General features: G+C 40.2%; 1 protein-coding gene across 1 annotated transcript in view; it reads left to right on the top strand.

Annotated features, from left to right (window-relative positions):
- The first annotated feature begins 65 nt into the window (after nucleotides 1–65).
- LOC135463349 (uncharacterized) overlaps nucleotides 66–18,580 on the top strand; it is a 34,764-nt gene continuing 16,249 nt past the window's right edge. The window contains exons 1-14 of the mRNA XM_064740609.1: nucleotides 66–453; nucleotides 1,802–1,903; nucleotides 2,402–2,767; nucleotides 3,409–3,531; nucleotides 6,130–6,225; nucleotides 7,006–7,162; nucleotides 8,736–8,920; nucleotides 9,806–10,183; nucleotides 10,784–10,870; nucleotides 11,409–11,582; nucleotides 13,562–13,879; nucleotides 15,241–15,366; nucleotides 15,968–16,075; nucleotides 17,207–17,329. Of these exons, the coding sequence (XP_064596679.1) occupies nucleotides 66–453; nucleotides 1,802–1,903; nucleotides 2,402–2,767; nucleotides 3,409–3,531; nucleotides 6,130–6,225; nucleotides 7,006–7,162; nucleotides 8,736–8,920; nucleotides 9,806–10,183; nucleotides 10,784–10,870; nucleotides 11,409–11,582; nucleotides 13,562–13,879; nucleotides 15,241–15,366; nucleotides 15,968–16,075; nucleotides 17,207–17,329 (2,731 nt within the window). The remainder of the gene's footprint in view (nucleotides 454–1,801; nucleotides 1,904–2,401; nucleotides 2,768–3,408; nucleotides 3,532–6,129; nucleotides 6,226–7,005; nucleotides 7,163–8,735; nucleotides 8,921–9,805; nucleotides 10,184–10,783; nucleotides 10,871–11,408; nucleotides 11,583–13,561; nucleotides 13,880–15,240; nucleotides 15,367–15,967; nucleotides 16,076–17,206; nucleotides 17,330–18,580) is intronic.

Below are 18,580 nucleotides of genomic sequence, written 5' to 3'. Positions count from 1 at the left end.
TAAATAAATAAATGGCGTGCTGACAAATAAAATTTAAATAAATTGTTTCACATCCCAGGCATGTTATGGTTGTTCAAGCCTACTACCCAAGCTGGTCGAACCTCGCCTCTCCAGAATTCTCGCCATTTCCTGGAATGAGCTGTCTCACATTTTACTGGCACTCCAGTACTCGTGATCGCACGCATATCCTACTGGTCCACGCCAGGTTCAACGGCCGCAGCAGACCTGTAGTTCAACTTCATCCAGCTGACTACATGTATATCAACGCAACGGCCTCATTGAAGAACGTTACCCACTTCTCCCCCGTATTTGTCACCATACCAGCCGGCACAGACCGTGTGTACTTACAGATGAAGGTTGCAACAGTTGATTTATCCACAGTGGAGATGTTTGAAGAAACCCTGGTGTTTGCCATCGACGACATTTTCTTAACTCCGGGCATCTGCCGTCAAGGTATAAGCCAATTTATCATCTGTGATTCAGTTCTAACCTGCGGATGGGCGTGGTTTCCCCTGGGCTCTGCCCGGTTTCCTCCCATTATAATGGCTGGCCGCCGTCGATAAGTGAAATATTCTTGAGTACGGCGTAAAAAACCAATCAGATAAATAAATAAATGATTGAGTTCGTGGAATTTGTATAAATGGCTAGTGGTAAGATTCCAACCATTTCTCCAGGTAGACGTGGCGTACTCATGAATATTAATGAAACACGCCAATACTGGCATGGCAATATTTTTTCAGGGTTGGTGTTAGGCGGTAGAGTTACGGATAGACGTGTTCCATAAATATTCATGAATAGACCACGCTTACATGGAGCAAGGGTCGGAATCTTACCGCTATAGTATAACTGAAGCATATTAGGTGAAAAGCAAAACACTATGTTATAAAAAATATAATTCTTCATTTTCTATCGTTTTGTCTGAAAGTGATCCGAAAACAAATATTTGTGTGTTTGTGTATTTAAGTAGACTGGTCAATTAGTCTGTCTGTCAACAACATTACTTAACAATTGTGTGAACAGGTCAAACATCTGTCAAACAAATAATTTTGGAGCTGTTCTGATTCTGAAGTGGTGTAAAGCATTTTTTCTTTCAACCATCCTTCACCTTTGCTAGATTGGTCACGATTGGAGAGTACTCTCCCTTTGTCTCTAACGGAAGTATTTGTTGCATTGTTGGAGTGCTTGTGGTTGATCTTTTTCTGTGATCAATAATACACATATCACGGTGATTTTTTACTTGTAAACATATATGTGTCTGGAGCACCTTCAGCACCGAGTTTCTAGATGCTACGTCAGTCAACGTACGGGTCTGGATGTGAGGGTATAGACAGGGTACTATTGCCTTACCTGTTTACTTCCCCTAGTTTACTCATAAATGTCAAACGATTATTGGTCTTTCTACCTTACACGTGGTATTTCTGTTTAAGACACGCATAGACAGGTATTTTCCATTTAATTATAAAGGTCTCTTATGTTACATGTGTAAACCACACCTTAAATATTTTAGTGTTGCAACGTACCTCTGTGGCTCAGTGTGGTTAGCGCGCTAGCGCAGCGTAATGACCCAGGGGCCTCTCACCAATGCGGTCGCTGTGAGTTTAAGTCCAGCTCATGCTGGCTTTCTCTCCGGCCGTACGTGGGAAGGTCTGCCAGCAACCTATGAATGGTCGTGGGTTTCCTCCTGGCTCTGCCCTGTTTCCACCCACCATAATGCTGGCCGCCGTTTTATAGGAAAAACTATTCTCGAGTACGGCGTGAAACAGCAATCAAATAAATAACTAAATTCTGTCTTGTCTCCTAGCATCAGTTAACTGCACGTTCAGTGAACCTGGAATGTGTGGATACACGGACCCTTATATGGAATCAAATTGGAAACCTCGCCACCTGAACGAAACTAATGAAGGTTAGTCAACTTATCCATTTTGTAAAGCAGCTTGATGTATGTGGTAACTCATTTGCATATTACATGGATTGTTCCCCGTTTGTTTAAACAGTCTAAATGCCTGAAACACATCTGATGTCCTTGGCGCAAATCATTCAATCGCCATGTAAACTAATTTATATATGAATGTACCCGTTTGTTCAGACAGAATGATAACTGTAGTGTGTAGTGTTGACATGCTCCTTTAGATTTATCACCTTGAGTCTACATCTTTAAGTAAAAAAAACTCATTTGCTACCTGATCTGTTGTGAATGGTTTAATTGTTACATTTTTGCCACACGCTCGACAAACAACCACGTTGAACTTTGGGAAGTAGAGGAGAAGTGCGCTCTGATTGTCATATTGTACAGCAAAGTGTTTACCATTGATACACGTATATTTACAGATGTTTTACTCCTTTAAACTTACTCCTCTCTTTGTCCAAAAATGTTTTGTGCTTCGAAAACGTTTCTCTTCAGGTCGTCATCTGACGTTCTCCGACGTCACACTTGGCCATGGTTACATTACAAGTCCTTTCATCCCACAAACTCCAACGTCAAGCTGTCTCAGTTTTGACTACGAATTTGACGGAGTCCATGGAAGGAGATTGGCTGTGTACAAGGTCATGGGAGAGATGGCAGAGAAGAAGTCAGACTTTCAGGGAGAACTGTTGTGGAGTCTAACGTCGTCTGCTCACCAGAGCTGGAGATCGGTCCGTGTTCCGGTAAACCATAACGGAACGTCCGGATACGCGATTGTCTTTGAAGGATTAGCTGGCGATGAGGAATCCGACATTATCAGAGTTGACAATATCATTCTTGATCCTCAAGCTTGCGACGAAATAGGTATTTAGTAGTATTATTATGATTACTATTATTATTCATCATAAAATAAGTTGTTATTCCGGAGTATTAACGACATTTTACTGAGAAATATAAAGACTTTATGCACATGGTTTAGGATATTTCTATCTGATGCTTGGTTTGATGCACCCTCTCCTTTAGCTCATCTGTTAATTAATGATTTTTGCTTTTTTTGTCTAATATTTTACTACGCAGGAATCAATAGGAAACTAGTATTAAGCCCCAAAAGTTATACATAGAAAGTAACAATACCCTTAAGTCCACCAAGTCACGAAGAAAGTAAGGAAAGGACACAAACAGCCAGAGTTAACACAGGAATAAGTAAATGCTCTCAGAAGCATAAGATATCCAGACAACGGAAGCTGCTGACGGTACTAGATCGGTTAGTAATACGAAAGCTAAACAACCAAAAGTATGGAAAGTATAGTCCACCCTTACTATGTAGCAGAGGTTTATAAGAATTTAAACTGGCAGTGGTGCCAGTAATTTGTGATTTGTTTCTTCTGATTGTTCAAACCAGCTATATACAAACACCAATCAAATAAATATATACATCGTAAAAGAATACTGTCCTCGCTTATTTCAACTGTATATTTCTAAATAGATCACTTATTTCTCCACAGAGTGCGGTCTGGGCGAATTTAAATGCGCGTCCACGCTGACCTGCATCCCAAAAGAAGAAACATGTAACTCTATCAACGATTGCTCAGACACCGATCTGTCAGACGAAGCCAACTCTAACTGTGGTAAGTGTAACTCTTTCAACGATTGCTCGGACACCGATCTGTCAGATGAAACCAGCTCTAACTGTGGTAAATGTAACTCTGTCAACGATTGCTCAGACACCGATCTCTCAGATGAGGTCAGATCTAACTGTGGCAAGTGTAACTCTTTCAACAATTGCTCAGACACCGATCTGTCAGATGAAGCCAACTCTGTGGTAAGTGTAACTCTGTCAACGATTGCTCAGACACCGATCTGTCAGATGAAGCCAGCTCTAACTGTAGTTAGTGTAACTCTGTCAACGATTGCTCAGACACCGATCTGTCAGGTGAAGCCAGCTCTAACTGTAGTAAGTGTAATTCTTTCAACGATTGCACAGACACCGATCTGTCAGATGAGGTCAGCTCTAATTGTGGTAAGTGTAACTCTGTCAACGATTGCTCAGACACCGATCTGTCAGGTGAAGCCAGCTCTAACTGTAGTAAGTGTAATTCTTTCAACGATTGCATAGACATCGATCTGGCAGATGAAGCCAGCTCTAACTGTGGTAAGCGTAACTCTTTCAACGATTGCCCAGACACCGATCTGTCAGATGAAGCCAGCTCTAACTGTAGTAAGTGTAACTCTTTCAAAGATTGCTCAGACCTTTGTCTGATCTGTCAGATGAGGTCAGCTCTAATTGTGGCTAGTGTAACTCTGTCAACGATTGCTCAGACATCGATCTGTCAGATGAGGTCAGCTCTAATTGTGGTTAGTGTATCTCTTTCAACGATTGCTCAGACACCGATCTGTCAGATGAGGTCAGCTTTAATTGTGGTAAGTGTAATTCTTTCAACGATTGCATAGACATCGATCTGGAAGATGAAGCCAGCTCTAACTGTGGTAAGCGTAACTCTTTCAACGATTGCCCAGACACCGATCTGTCAGATGAAGCCAGCTCTAACTGTAGTAAGTGTAACTCTTTCAAAGATTGCTCAGACCTTTGTCTGATCTGTCAGATGAGGTCAGCTCTAATTGTGGTTAGTGTAACTCTGTCAACGATTGCTCAGACATCGATCTGTCAGATGAGGTCAGCTCTAATTGTGGTAAGTGTAACTCTGTCAACGATTGCAGACATCGATCTGTCAGATGAGGCAAGCTCTAATTATGCTAAGTGTAACTCTATCAACGATTGCACAGACACCGATCTGGCAGACTAAGCCAACTCTAACTGTGGTAATTGTAACTCTATCAACGATTGCTCAGACGCCGATCTGTCAGATGTGGTCAGCTCTAATTGTTGTAAGTGTAACTCTTTTAACGATTGCACAGACACCGATCTGGCAGACGAAACCAAATCTAACTGTGGTAAATGTAACTCTGTCAACGATTGCTCAGACATCAATCTGTCAAATGAGGCCAGCTCTAATTGTAGTAAGTGTACATATAACTCAACGGTCAACGGTTATGTGGACACTGATCAGTATGACGAGGCCAACTCATAGTGTGATAAGTATAACTCTGTCAGTGATTATTTGGACACCAATCCATCGGTTGAGGCCAGTTCTAACAATGGTAAGTGTTAGTCTGTCAGTGATTCTTTGGACACCAGTCCATCGGTTGAGGCCAGTTCCAACAATAGTAAGTTTTAGTTTGTCAGTGATTCTTTGGACACCAGTCCATCGGTTGAGGCCAGTTCCAACAATAGTAAGTGTAAGTCTGTCAGTGATTACTTGGGCACCGACCAGTCGTATGAGGCCAGCTCATACTGTGGTAAGTATAACTTTGTCAGTGATTATTTGGACTTCTACCCATCGGTCAGGTCGAACTCTAACTAAGGATTGTGGAGATACCGACTAATAGAACGAGGCCAGTGTTTATTTGGACAGTCGCATTAAGCTACTTTTCGTACGTGAGAAGGTCTGCCAGCAACCCGCGGATTGTCATGGGTTTCCCGCGGGCTCTGCCAGGTTTCCTTACACCATAATGCTGGCCGCCGTCGTAGTATATCATATAATATCATAGCGTTAAGAAGCCACGATCTGTGTGGAGAATGCATGAATATATATATATATATATATATATATATATATATATATATATATATATATATATATATATATATATATATATATATGGCATTTAGCGTCGTACTTAACAATTTTCATGTGATGACGAGGAGTCATTAGGTGTGTACTTGCAATGCGAGCCCATACGGTCAAACTACTGCCGCTACTGAAGTATCATGCCGATGACATCAGACATGACACCCCACCCAGTCACATTATAGTGACACCAGACCAACCAGTCATGTTTCCTTGCTCTAGTCTCCTCAGTGCTGAGGGCCAAACAAGTTAGCAGCAAGTACCATTTTTAAAGTATTTGGTATGACCCCCCAGACTTCAAGGCAGAAGCTCTAACCATTAAGCCACCAAAGCGGTACCAAGAGAATATAAAGAGAAAAAAGTAATAAATAAACACTTGTGCTATGATGACAGTTTGGTAGATGACACCTCGTCATATACATGTATGGCAAGTTGGAAAAAGTGACTGGTTCAATTAAAGCTTTTTACTTTTGCTTGACGTCATGACAGTTCTTACATAGCTAATACCTATGTAAATAAGTTAATTTGATGTTTTAGCAAGAACAACGAAATGTGCTTTTTCTGATTGGTTCGCCTGTGGATACAGAAACTCTACCGGAAGTGAAGGCTTCTGGGTACGATGGAAAGCCAAAGGTAATATCAAAAACGAAAGGTAATGTCTATAATTTTTAGTTCCTTTGATTTTTCTTTGATATTAATAGTTATGGTTTTAGCATGTGTTATCGATCGATTACACAACACTTCTGTCCAGTGGAATACTTTAAGGTTTTAATAATACTTTATTTGGGTTATCTTTTCTTTCGTTATGCTTGTCATGTTTGACTCAAGTATTCCTTAAACCTAGTATATTACACATTAACTACAACCTTTTGTTATAGCCACCTGTAAATGTCGATATTGCATTGGTAAATATTATTGATGTAACATGATTATGCATGTCATGTGGCATTTGGTAATATGTAATTTGTCTATACAATAATTAAGGTCATAATGGAAACAATAAACAATAAACCAATAATGAGAGCATTAAACCAATACTGGGAACATTAAACCAATAATGGATACATTAAACCAATGATTGGTACATTAAACCAATAATTGGTACATAAACCAATGATGAGAGCATTAGAGAATAATGGGAACATTAAACCAATAATGGGAGCATTAAGTCAACAGTGGGCCTCGCTGGCATAGATCATTAAAGCTCACTGCGTTTGTCGGCCCTTTAGGGAGGTCGCGTGTTCGAATCCAGTTCTTGCTGACACAGCTATGGCTTTTACTTAGAAGGTTTGTCAGGTACATGTGCCTGACGAAGGCAGGTCACGATTTGCTTTCTTGGTCTATAAGTAGATAATCTCTCGATTTCATGAAAATGTTGAGGGTTTATGTTTTGTCATTTTTATTCACGCACAGAACCCACACTTATGCGTCTGGTGGGGTCTCGGTTGTCAGAAGAATCAGCGTCTGGGCGGGTAGAAGTGTACCACAACGGCAGATGGGGAAACATCTGTGATACGGGGATGACAGCTACAACTGCAACGGTTATCTGCCGAAACTTGGGTTACCAGAGGTTAGCTACATGCATATTTTGGCAAAATTGATATATTAGTAATCTTTTCTTGAAAGATTTTTTTTCTTTGCGCTGTAAACTGCGACAAAAAGCTATAAAGGTACCTTTGTCGTTTGATTGTCGGTTGGTGCAATTATTGTCCAACTGTTAACCCAGCTATTTCACTAAGCGAGGGTACCTAAACACAGTCCCGCACAAAATTCGAATATGTTATCGCATCTATTGCAAATATGCACTTCCTGGGAATTATCGTTGGCGCTCTGCGTCATATCTGTATCTCCTCTCCGGTCGTACGTGGGGAGGTTTGACAACAACCTGCGGATGGTCGTGGATTTCCATGGGTTCTGCCCGGTTTCCTCCCACGATAATGCTGGCCACCGTCGTATAAGTGAAATATTCTTGAGTACGGCGTGAAACACCAATTAGATAAATAAATCAAATGAAATCCTATCCGTGTCTAATAACATGCCATTTAAATGCACAAGCATCAACCTGACGCTAATACACTTATATGGGAAGGTCAGCCAGCAACCTGCGGATGGTCGTGGGTTTCCCCCGACTCTGCCCGGTTTCTTCCCAACATAATGCTGGCCGCCGTCGTATAAGTGAAATTTGGTATTTCTGACTTGGTTGTCGTGACTGGCATATCGACGGTATCGTCTTGACATATAGCCAGTTGTGTTTTATATGTGTGTGCTTTTTCTGTCGTCTCAACTGGTTTCGAATTTGTTTTCTTCAACCAGTAGGCCTAAAATGGCGCAATCCTGTTATTGTCATTTCGGTTGACCTTCGCTGTTCACACTTTAGATTTGTTGGTGAGCTGGAAACTGAAAAAAAAAAACACTTGCACTATGTGACGGATTACTCCAAAGTTAAACCAAGCAACCAGTAAACCAAAACAAATATAGCAATTATGTGAGTTCATGTCACAACTGACACCTCCCGGTCACGTCCTTATGGACTCAGGGGAGGTAACTGTTAAACGATCATTTGCAAATGTTGCAGGACTGACAGCTGAAATATGATAAAAGTCCTACTTATATTTAAATAATCTAAACTTCCGTGACGAGGAAGCCGAAAATCTTATTTCTAATCGTTCATGTTACGACACGAAATAAACGTAATATATAATTCATGAAACGTTGCATTTCATATTCTGTCAGACGTCCCGGAAGTTGGACATCACGTGATCACCCTATGGTCTGCGAAACAAACATGACCAGTCTTATATTGAAGCATAAAAGACGCTTGTTTTTCCACTTCGTCCGTGAGCAGTACGCCCTGGTTATATAAAAATAAAACAACTTCAAGAAAACTCTACAGAAATACTCACACTATCTGGAAACCTGAAAATTCAAATGAATACACCACTTACGCTGACAAAAATTCAAAAATAGTCATTTCCCAATGCTGTAACATTAGGAGGACAATTTATTTTTACACACGACGTCTGTTACTAAGGATATCTAGTTTCAGGACCGTTTTACGGAATTTTCTTATGGAAGAAAAATTCCTTGTCAAAGCGTATTTCATCGCAACATTTCGGTATTGCGTTTTTCGTATTTCCTTTCAGTTTCGTACAGTTTCACTGTTGTCTCCTATATGGGCGTGGCACAGGCAGATTCTTGATCTACAAGCTTCAGTGCTCTGGGTCAGAATCCGACGTCTCTGACTGTTCGGACAACCTGTGGGATGTCGGGAACTGTGGTGAATTTAGCGTTCTGGGACTCACTTGTGAAGGGAAAAGAGAAGAACCTGGTAAGGCACCTGAACTACAGATAAGCTGACTGACCCCTTATAAAGCTTTAGATGACATTTTTATGTTCTGTGTGGGTTTCAGCTGTTTTAATAACGATAAGTCTTGGGCCTCTAAAACAGTTATAGGGATTATATCGTTACATTTTATTTTTCCGAAAATCTTGTGAACAATGTTGAAATTACAAGATCTAGAGAATCACTAGTTCTGCCAAGGATGTTTTTTTATTCAGCTTTTATTTTACCTGCCTGTCTGACAGCAACTTCACCGGTCTGGAAGAAATATTCTCAACTTCGCTTGTCAACATGGATATGCTGTTCTTTATGAAAAGGCTTTGGGATAGGCTTACTGAAAAAATAGACTGGCATAATGTCGTAAAATGGTTACTGAAAGTAACGCTTAATCCAGTGAAACGTTAACCTGAAACAAGTGCCATTGAGAATAAACATGTAGGCCTAGGTCTTAAGGATTCCACAGGCTGCCATTTCAAACGCGCATTTGTTTAAAGTTAAACAATGCTCTATACCATACTTTATCACCAAGAAAAGAAATAATTTGTGCAATTGAAAGTATGATTTCCGACCTTATTTTTTGGGCGCCAGAAATTGAAGCTTTGACCACCTGATAAATGCTATCTTATTTGTAAAAAATTTAACTTCCACTTGAAAAACTGAGCATTGTGACGAGGAACTTAAATTTTGATTAGAATCAGCCGGGCTCTGTGTACCCGGCACCATACATGTACATGTATAGAAAAAAATCTAGGCATGTAAGATTATTTCCTTTCGACACATAATTGTCATGTATTTCCTCGTGATGTCAAATCGTTAATATATACCGGCTCAAAACTCGTTTTACACCTGTATTTCCATTTCCTTGTGTTGCAGACGCAGAATCTTTCGAGGGTATTGCCAGCGTTTTCAGCTTGCAGAGTGACTTCACTGACATAGCTCACATGGTCTCCCCTCCATTAGACTGTCTGCAGACTTCGGGTGGCTGTTCGCAAACATGCTTGAAGGTTGATATGGACGGATTGTCTCCCTTGCACACACCACTGGCCATATTTGGGGAAGACACCTCTGGCATAAGGCGACGACTGTGGACTTCATTGTCAGCCTATTCTGCAAATTCCGAAGCCATATCTGTAATATTACCTTCCAAAGGCTTGCAGAGGGTGCATTTTTTGTCATATTTCAATTTGAGAGCCAAGGCTTCCATCAGAATAAAGCGGATTGAAGAACAAACAGATTGTGTGTCAAACCCTGGTAGGTCTTCACTATTTCTTATCAACACTGAAACATATGTTTCTTATTTCATTAGCTCCATTCAATAATGGTCTCCATGTGAGTGTATATTAAATGTAATGACAACACAGTATTTGAGAAATTCTAGACCAGTGGCGTCTAATAAATTGCAGCTAATATCACTGCATACCCTAAGTCCGCTGAATACATGGTGCTGAGCGATGTATACGCTACTACTGTACGAATATACATGATTAATCATAATAAAACCCTAACTGAGGTAAATTGGCAAGAAGTCGCGTTTCAACAGTTACCTGTCACCATTTGTTAACTTTCACACTGTCGCACTTCTCTGGTTTTACTGTTTTTGCTGTACTCACATATACCCCCCAAAAAATGCTAGCTATGTCGGCAATGGACTTATGTTCCCTGGATAAATGATCTGAGAGTTTTCTTGTTGTCTTTAACAGTTCAGAGAAAGAAGTATGGCTCTCTAGTCCTCGTCTTGGACGAACTTTATAAATTGGCTCGTGCCAAAATTAATAAAAATTATAACAATACATCACGCGTAATGTAGGCAGGTAAAGGTTTTAACTTGTTGCAATGCCTATCCGCATGCAGGCTGCACTGACCTTGACCCTTTTTTGATGTGCGACGGTGTAGCCGATTGTCCTGATGGCAGTGACGAGTGGAGCGCCCTCTGTTCAGGTGTGGTTTTTCTTCCCAATTCTTTTCGCGAAAACGATTTGGGTTAAGTCAGATCTCGTGGCACTCTTACCTGGCATTTTAGTTCACGCAAGTTTTGCACGTTTTGAGCAAGTAGATCTGTTGATAAAAGCCTTTCTTTTATTAGAAGAATCTCCTACTCTTCTTAAATTGAACCAAAATGCACTGAATGTCTTTTTCATGGTATCTGCAAATAAGAGTCACAGTTTTCCTGGTAATAAGTCATTATTTTAATAAATGGAGACACAAAAATGTATTCTTCCCTAGGACAAAATTGCCCCCAGACAAATGTTTTTTGATCAGATCTGCTTCTGCCTTAGATTTTGTTAAGATCCTTGTATATTTAACTGTGGGAGTTTTGTCAATAAATAAACTTTACAGCACTGGTATAAGCACAGTATCGTTGAAAACTATATATCAAACTGCCTGATGCAAAATAATCTTACATTACCGTGACTTATCTTTCTGTCTGCTTGCTTGACCTACGTGTCAACAACATATGCTAATTCTTCTTTTTTAGGCAACGTTAGCATCTCGTGCACCTTTGACGACCATCATTCATGTGGGTACGCGGGCGTTAGCAGGCTCTCCCCATGGAAGCGAGGTAACGCCTCACAGATACAGACAGACTTTACGTGGGAGGAGAGTTTCCGGCTCAATGTGCCGCGAAGTGACCACAAGTACAATACGAGCGGTAAGTCAACGCTTCAAGTATGGGTATATTCTCACACACTTTTTCCTGCCTTAAAGGAAAAGCATGAAGAGTGATCCATGAATCCGTCACAATTTCTTATTATACCCTACTTAACGAAGTTTGAGGGGGTTTACTGAAATCACGCTGTCTGTCCGTCTGTCTGTAGACACGATGTTGTCCATGCATCTACCAAAAAACTGCGCCGACTTTGATGAAAATTACCACACCTCTTGTCTTTCATCTGAACTTGTGCATGTATCAGCTTAAATAATTACATATTTTCATAACTACCCTGTTTTAGGACTTCGCATAATAGTGCTTTTGCATGCATTCAGATTTTGTCCATGCAACTGGGGTTAGCACGCCAGCACGGCCCAATGACACACGAGCCTCTCACCAATGCGGTCGCTGTGAGTTCAAGTCTATATCGTGCTGGCTTCCTCTCCGGCCGTAAGTGCGAAGGTGTACGAGCAACGTCCGCATGGCAGTGGGTTTCCCATCATAATGCTGGCCGCAGTTGAATAAGTGAAATATTCTTGAGTAGCGCGTAAAACACCGGTCAAATAAATAAATAAATTTCAAAAGTACTGAACCGATTACCATGAAACTTCGCATGCATCTTCCCTATAATCTAAGCATGCTTAAGGTTAATTACAATCAGGTAATTGTGTTAATAATTACTTCCGTTCAAAGTACTTCGTGCAATAATGGATTCTGATGCCCACTGTATTCTCTTCTGCGCGGCACATTGACTCAGGAGCTTCTCATAATGTGGTCGCTGAGAGTTCAACTCCCTCTCTGGCCGTATGTGTGAAGGACGTACAGCAACCTGCTGATGGTCGTGAGTTGCCCCCGGGTTCTGCCCATAATGCTGGCCACCCTCAAGAAGTGAAATATTCCTGATTACGACGTATAACACTTATCAGATAAATAATTTGTTAATAACCGTTTCTGCTGAAGCAGTGGTGCTTGGCGGCGTGTACGATGCAGCTTTTAAAAAAACATTTTAAAGGAACTGTTGGAATAAAACTGTAACTTAGGTAAACTAACAAGATGTCAGATCTCATCATATACCTACTGTCACACTTTCATCATTTCTCGGGGGGGGGGGGCCTCCGTGGCTCAGTCGGTTAGCGCGCTAGCGCAGCGTAATGACCCAGGAGCCTCTCACCAATGCGGTCGCTGTGAGTTCAAGTCCAGCTCATGCTGGCTTTCTCTCCGGCCGTAAGTGGGAAGGTCTGCCAGCAACCTGCGGATGGTCGTGGGTTTCCCCCCGGGCTGTGCCCGGTTTCCACCCACCATAATGCTGCCCGCCGTCGTATAAGTGAAATATTCTTGAGTACGGCGTAAAACACCAATCAAAAAAAAAAAAAAATCATTTCTCTGGTTTCACTGTTTATGCTGTAAGGAACAAAAAGCTGTCGACGATGCTCATGCGACAGTCAGCACAGTCTCACCAAAGACTACTTTTTTACACCAATGCGATGCCCTGATCTTTACGTCAAACTTGTAAAAGTGGGCTAGTACCTTGCGTAAGGTCGATGGGTGGTTTACTTGCCCTGGGAACTCTTTCACCATAAAACTAACGGTCATCGTGTAGGTGAAAAAACATTCTTGGGGAAGGCGTTAAACAACGATTGGATAAAGAAAAGAAAATCAGTCAATCAGTTAATCAATCAATCAGTAACTAGATATTATAATAGATATATAAATAAATAACTGAGTCCGCTGTTCATTTGATGTTGGTAACAATTTTTTTTTATCTAATTGTGCTTAAGCCATGGTGCTAGGAGGCGTGGAGTTTGCTGCTACTTAAGCATTTACATGAACAGTTAGAATAAAACTATAACTGAGTTAAATTAGCAGGAGGCCCTATTTCACAGGTTAGGTGTGACCATTTAGCAATTATCACACTGTTGTCGTTTTACACTCAAGTTTTACTCTTTACGCTGTAAGTCTGTAATTATGTTCTGTTCTAGGTGTCATGCTATACTTCGTTCCACAAAGCTGCAGAACGAACCTGGCCATCAACGAGTTGCTGTTCCCCTACACTCCGGAACTGGTCAAGGGTGGGTGTCTCAGAATCGTTCACTCGTCCTCGGGAAACTTCACCCTGACGTCACCGGAGGGGCACTTGTACCACGTGAAGGGGCGGGGTCCGTCCACAATCTCCTGGGTAACTACACGGGTCAAGATACCCACGGGCACCGGGCCGTTGTCCCTTATTGTCGACTGTCTGGCGGGTCACATGATTGTTGACGAGATTCTTTTTAACCCCGGAGAATGTCCTGCTGCTTGTAAGTCTACCGGAAATGTAAACCCTGTCAGTGTTCTCTGTCTAAATTGCATAATAGCGGGGGACAGATTTGATAACAATGTTATAATAGCTGACCACAGACAAACCATAAAACTCGTCGGTTGGTACGTTGGTACGTCGGTTGGTCCTACTTTTTTCAAAACATCTCTTGACACAGGCCACTTTTAACACCAGGCCAGAGTGAAAGAAAAACAACATATCTTACTCCTTCCAGCGTATTTTTTTTTCATATTTTTTCAAGACTGTGGAAAGGCATTCAAATATTTGAATACTATGGTGTGCTTTATGAGCCATACTGATGGTATCTGGGAACTGTGACGTCACATTAACTTTTTTCCCGATGTTCATCAGAAGAAAGGGATTTGGGTGAATACTTTATCAGTAATCTTTTATTCATGGTTAAAAATAGTTATTCCAACATTCAGTGTCCAGATTAGAGTTTGAAAAAACTTAATGTGACGTCAGAGTTCCTAAAATCCGATGGTAATCCCACATTAGAATTCAAATGTTTGAACGCTTATATTTCTCTTCACAAAAATCTAAAGAAAAAAAACCCTGAAAGTATGAAAATCTTTTCCTTTAAGTGAGCGTACAGCGCGCGCATGCGCTACTATAAGGAATATAACACAAGGAAATACGTCCATCGGGTGATTGCGATATGTCGAATCCATGGCAACTGTACGCTTGTTTTAAGCTAGAGACCCGGGTGCAAACATAATTCAGGCCTAGTACTTTGAAAGTGCTAACCTCTGTTACTCCCTAGTGTTTTTAGGGTTGGGTTCCACTGAGGCAGCAAAAATTATTTATTTGTTTAAAGAAAGTTATTTATTGAATGAAGATATACTAGTAAAGATCTAAGCCATATGCACGCCAATCATAACGTGAAGCATTGCATACATCTACTAATGCATGTCTTGATTGGCTAATATTGAAAAAGCCATAGACCATTTCCGAAGAGGAATATATTGATCACGAATTGTTTTCTATATACAGGTATATCTATAGTTGTACTTGAAAAGCGGTAGTTCACAACCATAACAGTCTAACATTGAATGGCTATTGGTTTTTATTTTCAGAGCTCGAAGTTAACTTGTGTGTATTATGTAGTGTTTTTGTTTTTAATGCTGAAGTCAGCAACCTGTGGATGGTCATGAGTTTCTCCCGGGCTTTGCCTGGTATCCTCTCACCATAATGATAGCCGCCGTCGTATTAAAGACCTGTCAGATAGATCAAATGTTATAGCTTGCTTTTGTACTGGTATACATGCATTATTTTTCTCCTTTGTAACAATGTTCCACTGGCCTGTGATTAACCGGCATGTCTTAATTTCTGTCAATTAAGCGACCACAACACAATATTGTATGCCTGGTGACACGTTCCTGTGTCAGAATGGTAGGGAGATCCCGTGCCATTTGACGTGCTCTGGCAGGAACTATTGCGGGGACTACTCAGACGAGAAAGATTGTCGTAAGTAAACAAGAAACATGGCCGACGTTCAGTCACAGGCTGCGACGCATGCGCATTTCACAACTGCAGCCCAAGTAGAGGGACACCATCTACAACGTCAACATCACTGTCCTTCCATAGAGCTATTCGTCGCAACTAAAGAACACCTTATTTAAATCAGCTTTTCGCATATACACGTACAAACCAACTGTAAGTCTATAAATGTGTAAATCTATAAATGCACAGGAAAAAATTTAATCCGTTTTGAATCGACCACGTTTTTTTTATTATTATTTATAACCATTCACGGAAAATATGCATGAAATAGAGGGCCTGATAAGATACACAAAATATACCTCAAATTGATTTTTTTGGTAACTCATTATTTCCCTTTAAACCATAATCTTAAATTTATTTTACGGTTCTTTTCATGTATATCCTTTAACATTTTCTTTTAAATTAGGGTTCCTTTTCATGTATATCCTTTAACATTTTCTTTTAAATTAGGGTTCCTTTTCATGTTTATCCTTTAACATTTTCTTTTAAATTAGGGTTCGTTTTCATGTATATCCTTTAACATTATACGTGTGTACATGTAACGTGTATATGTTATATTTTTCAGGGTGTCGCTCGAATCAGGTGGCGTGTGGAGGGTTTTGTCGTCATGCAGAACTCTTCTGCGATGGTAAAGAGGACTGCCCAGATGGATCGGATGAACAACTGGACTGTGGTACGTTTCCACCTCGAAACAAAGGAAATTCTGCCTAGTTTCACAAATATACGCAGCCATGACTGTTGTGTTACCGTAAAATTCCATGTACTATAAGTTTTTTTTTTATTTTCTGTTTTTTTTTCATTCATTTATTTGTTTGATTGATGTTTTTCACTGTACTCAAGAATATGTCAGTTATACGATGGCGGTGTGAGGAAACCGGGGGAATCTCTCGACCAGTCGTTTTTTTCTCGCCATAATGCTGGTCGCATTAATAAAATATTCTTGAGTAGGGCCTAAAACTCTGATCATTGACAAATAAAAAAATAAATAAACTTAGTTGACCTCATCATTTCATCGTTGATTCTTCATATGCCCATGACAGGATGCTAATGGCTGTCAAGTAAAATTCGGTGAAAATTTTGATCATTATAAATCTACGTCGACTTCCACGCCGAGGTTGCTGTCGACTTCCGTTTAATCCGCTTTTCTTGTCATTTATCACTTTTAGTGTATTGCGTTGTTTTCATAGTGCTTTACAGGATGAGATTACACCCTTTTGTTGTTCTGTCTTTCTCTATTTCTATTTCATTTGTATATAATTTGTTGTGTGCCATGTTCTGTACTGTTGCATTCTATATTGCTGTTTTCTAAATTGTTGTGTTCTGCACTGTGTGTTTCTTATTGTGTTCTGTACTGCGTGTATTGTGTTGTATTCTGCACTGCATGTTTTGTATTGTTTTCTGAACTGTGTGTTTTGTTTGTATTCTGCACTGTGATTTTGAAATTGTGTTCTGCGCTGCGTGCTTTGTATTGTGCTCTGTACTCAGTGTTTTATAAAGTGTGATGTACTGTGTGTTTTGTATTGTGTTCTGCACTGCGTTTCTTGTGTTGTATTCTATACTACGTGTTTTATATAATGTTCCATACTAGGTGTTTTGTATTGTATTCTGCACTTGATGGTTTTTAGTGTGTTCTGCACCACGTGTTTTATATAGTGATCTGTACTGCATGTTTGGTATTGTGTTCTATACTGCGTTTTCTACCGTTTTGTGGTGTGTATTGCTGTGCCTTCTATCGCATGTTCTCTGTTGTTTCTTTGTCTCCTGTTGTTGATTTCAATTTTCTGTTCTGTACTGAATGTTTCAGGCTGCCCTGAGAACATTTCGTACACGTGCACAAAAGATGGCCATTTGTCCTGTAAGTCCGCTTCGCAATATTGCCACATTAATAAGGCCTTAAGGTGTGATGAGGAGAAAGACTGCTGTGCAGGTAAGTGTCCAGAGTGCATTACCTGATTATGATGTCTCTAATGTTCAATTATCAACAATACATCTGGCAATGGTATTTGGGGAGGAAATTGAAGGACAGACATGAATATAAATGTTGAGATTATTCATTTATTTATTTATTTGATTGGTGTTTTACGCCGTACTCAAGAATATTTCACCTATACGACGGAGGCCAGCATTAGGGTGCCAGGAAGGTTATACATGATCAGATTAGCATAAAGGCTTGATTAGTGAGGTCTTTCAGAATCAAATTTCTGACAGTTTTTTGCATGTTAATTCTTAAAGGGTACATGAAGTCAAAAATACATAGTGCTTGAAATGAGAGGCAACACCGAATTGTGCCTAGTAATGTTTCAGATTATCGTTTTTACGTTTTCTCTTCCCGAGAAATTCCACAAAAATCTATTTTTCCTAATGTCGGTTTTCTGAGACCATATTGTCCAAAATGTTTTCACATTATTTTAAGACGCCTAAAAATCAAATGAGACATATTAGAATGACCCTAAGGTAGATCATAAGAGGTGATGTGAAAGAAAATAACCTTTTTTTTCAAAATGTTCCGCAGACAAATAAAGGAAATTCTTACGACGAAAGCGATCTGACGTCACATGATTTAGATGTGGCCCGAAAAGTCCACCGTATTTTATCCTAATTTAAATATTTTTATGGGGCATCAAAAAATCCGAGAAGAAAACACATTTTGGTATAGTTTTGCCCGGAGGTGTGAATAGTACTGACTTTGTCAATTCGTTAATGTACACCTTAACAAAACCGGACACTTACCAGGGCATTCTCGCTGGGTATACTCGCTGAGCATACTCGACATCAATCAAATTAATAAATAAATAATTAAATATACAGAACAAAGATGGTGATCTCTGTTCTAAGAAATAGGACGTCCCCTCTCAATCTGTGTATTTTTCCGAGAAAATCAATCGTTTAATGTGCAGAAAAGTTTTGATTGGTCTCGAATAGGCGTGTAATTTGCGACTATGTCATCATTACATAAACAGTTTGGAAAAAATGCAGTAAATTGACAAGAGGCCGGATTTCACCGCTCACGTGCACGTGTCATCCTTTGCCCGTTGCCACACTGTCGTCGCTGCTTTGGCTTACTCTCTGTGCTGTCCGTCTTTTATTAAATTAGACTGCCTCATTTCGATTCCCAGCACCAGTAGTCCACACATTATACATAGGGGAGCTCTGTGTGTTTCGCTTTTTGACACACTGT

The sequence above is a fragment of the Liolophura sinensis genome, chromosome 3 (genome assembly GCF_032854445.1).
Source record: "Liolophura sinensis isolate JHLJ2023 chromosome 3, CUHK_Ljap_v2, whole genome shotgun sequence".
Taxonomy (NCBI): Eukaryota; Metazoa; Mollusca; class Polyplacophora; order Chitonida; family Chitonidae; genus Liolophura; species Liolophura sinensis.
The sequence above is the reverse complement of the archived record's forward strand: the minus strand, read 5'-3'. Positions and strand labels throughout refer to the sequence as shown.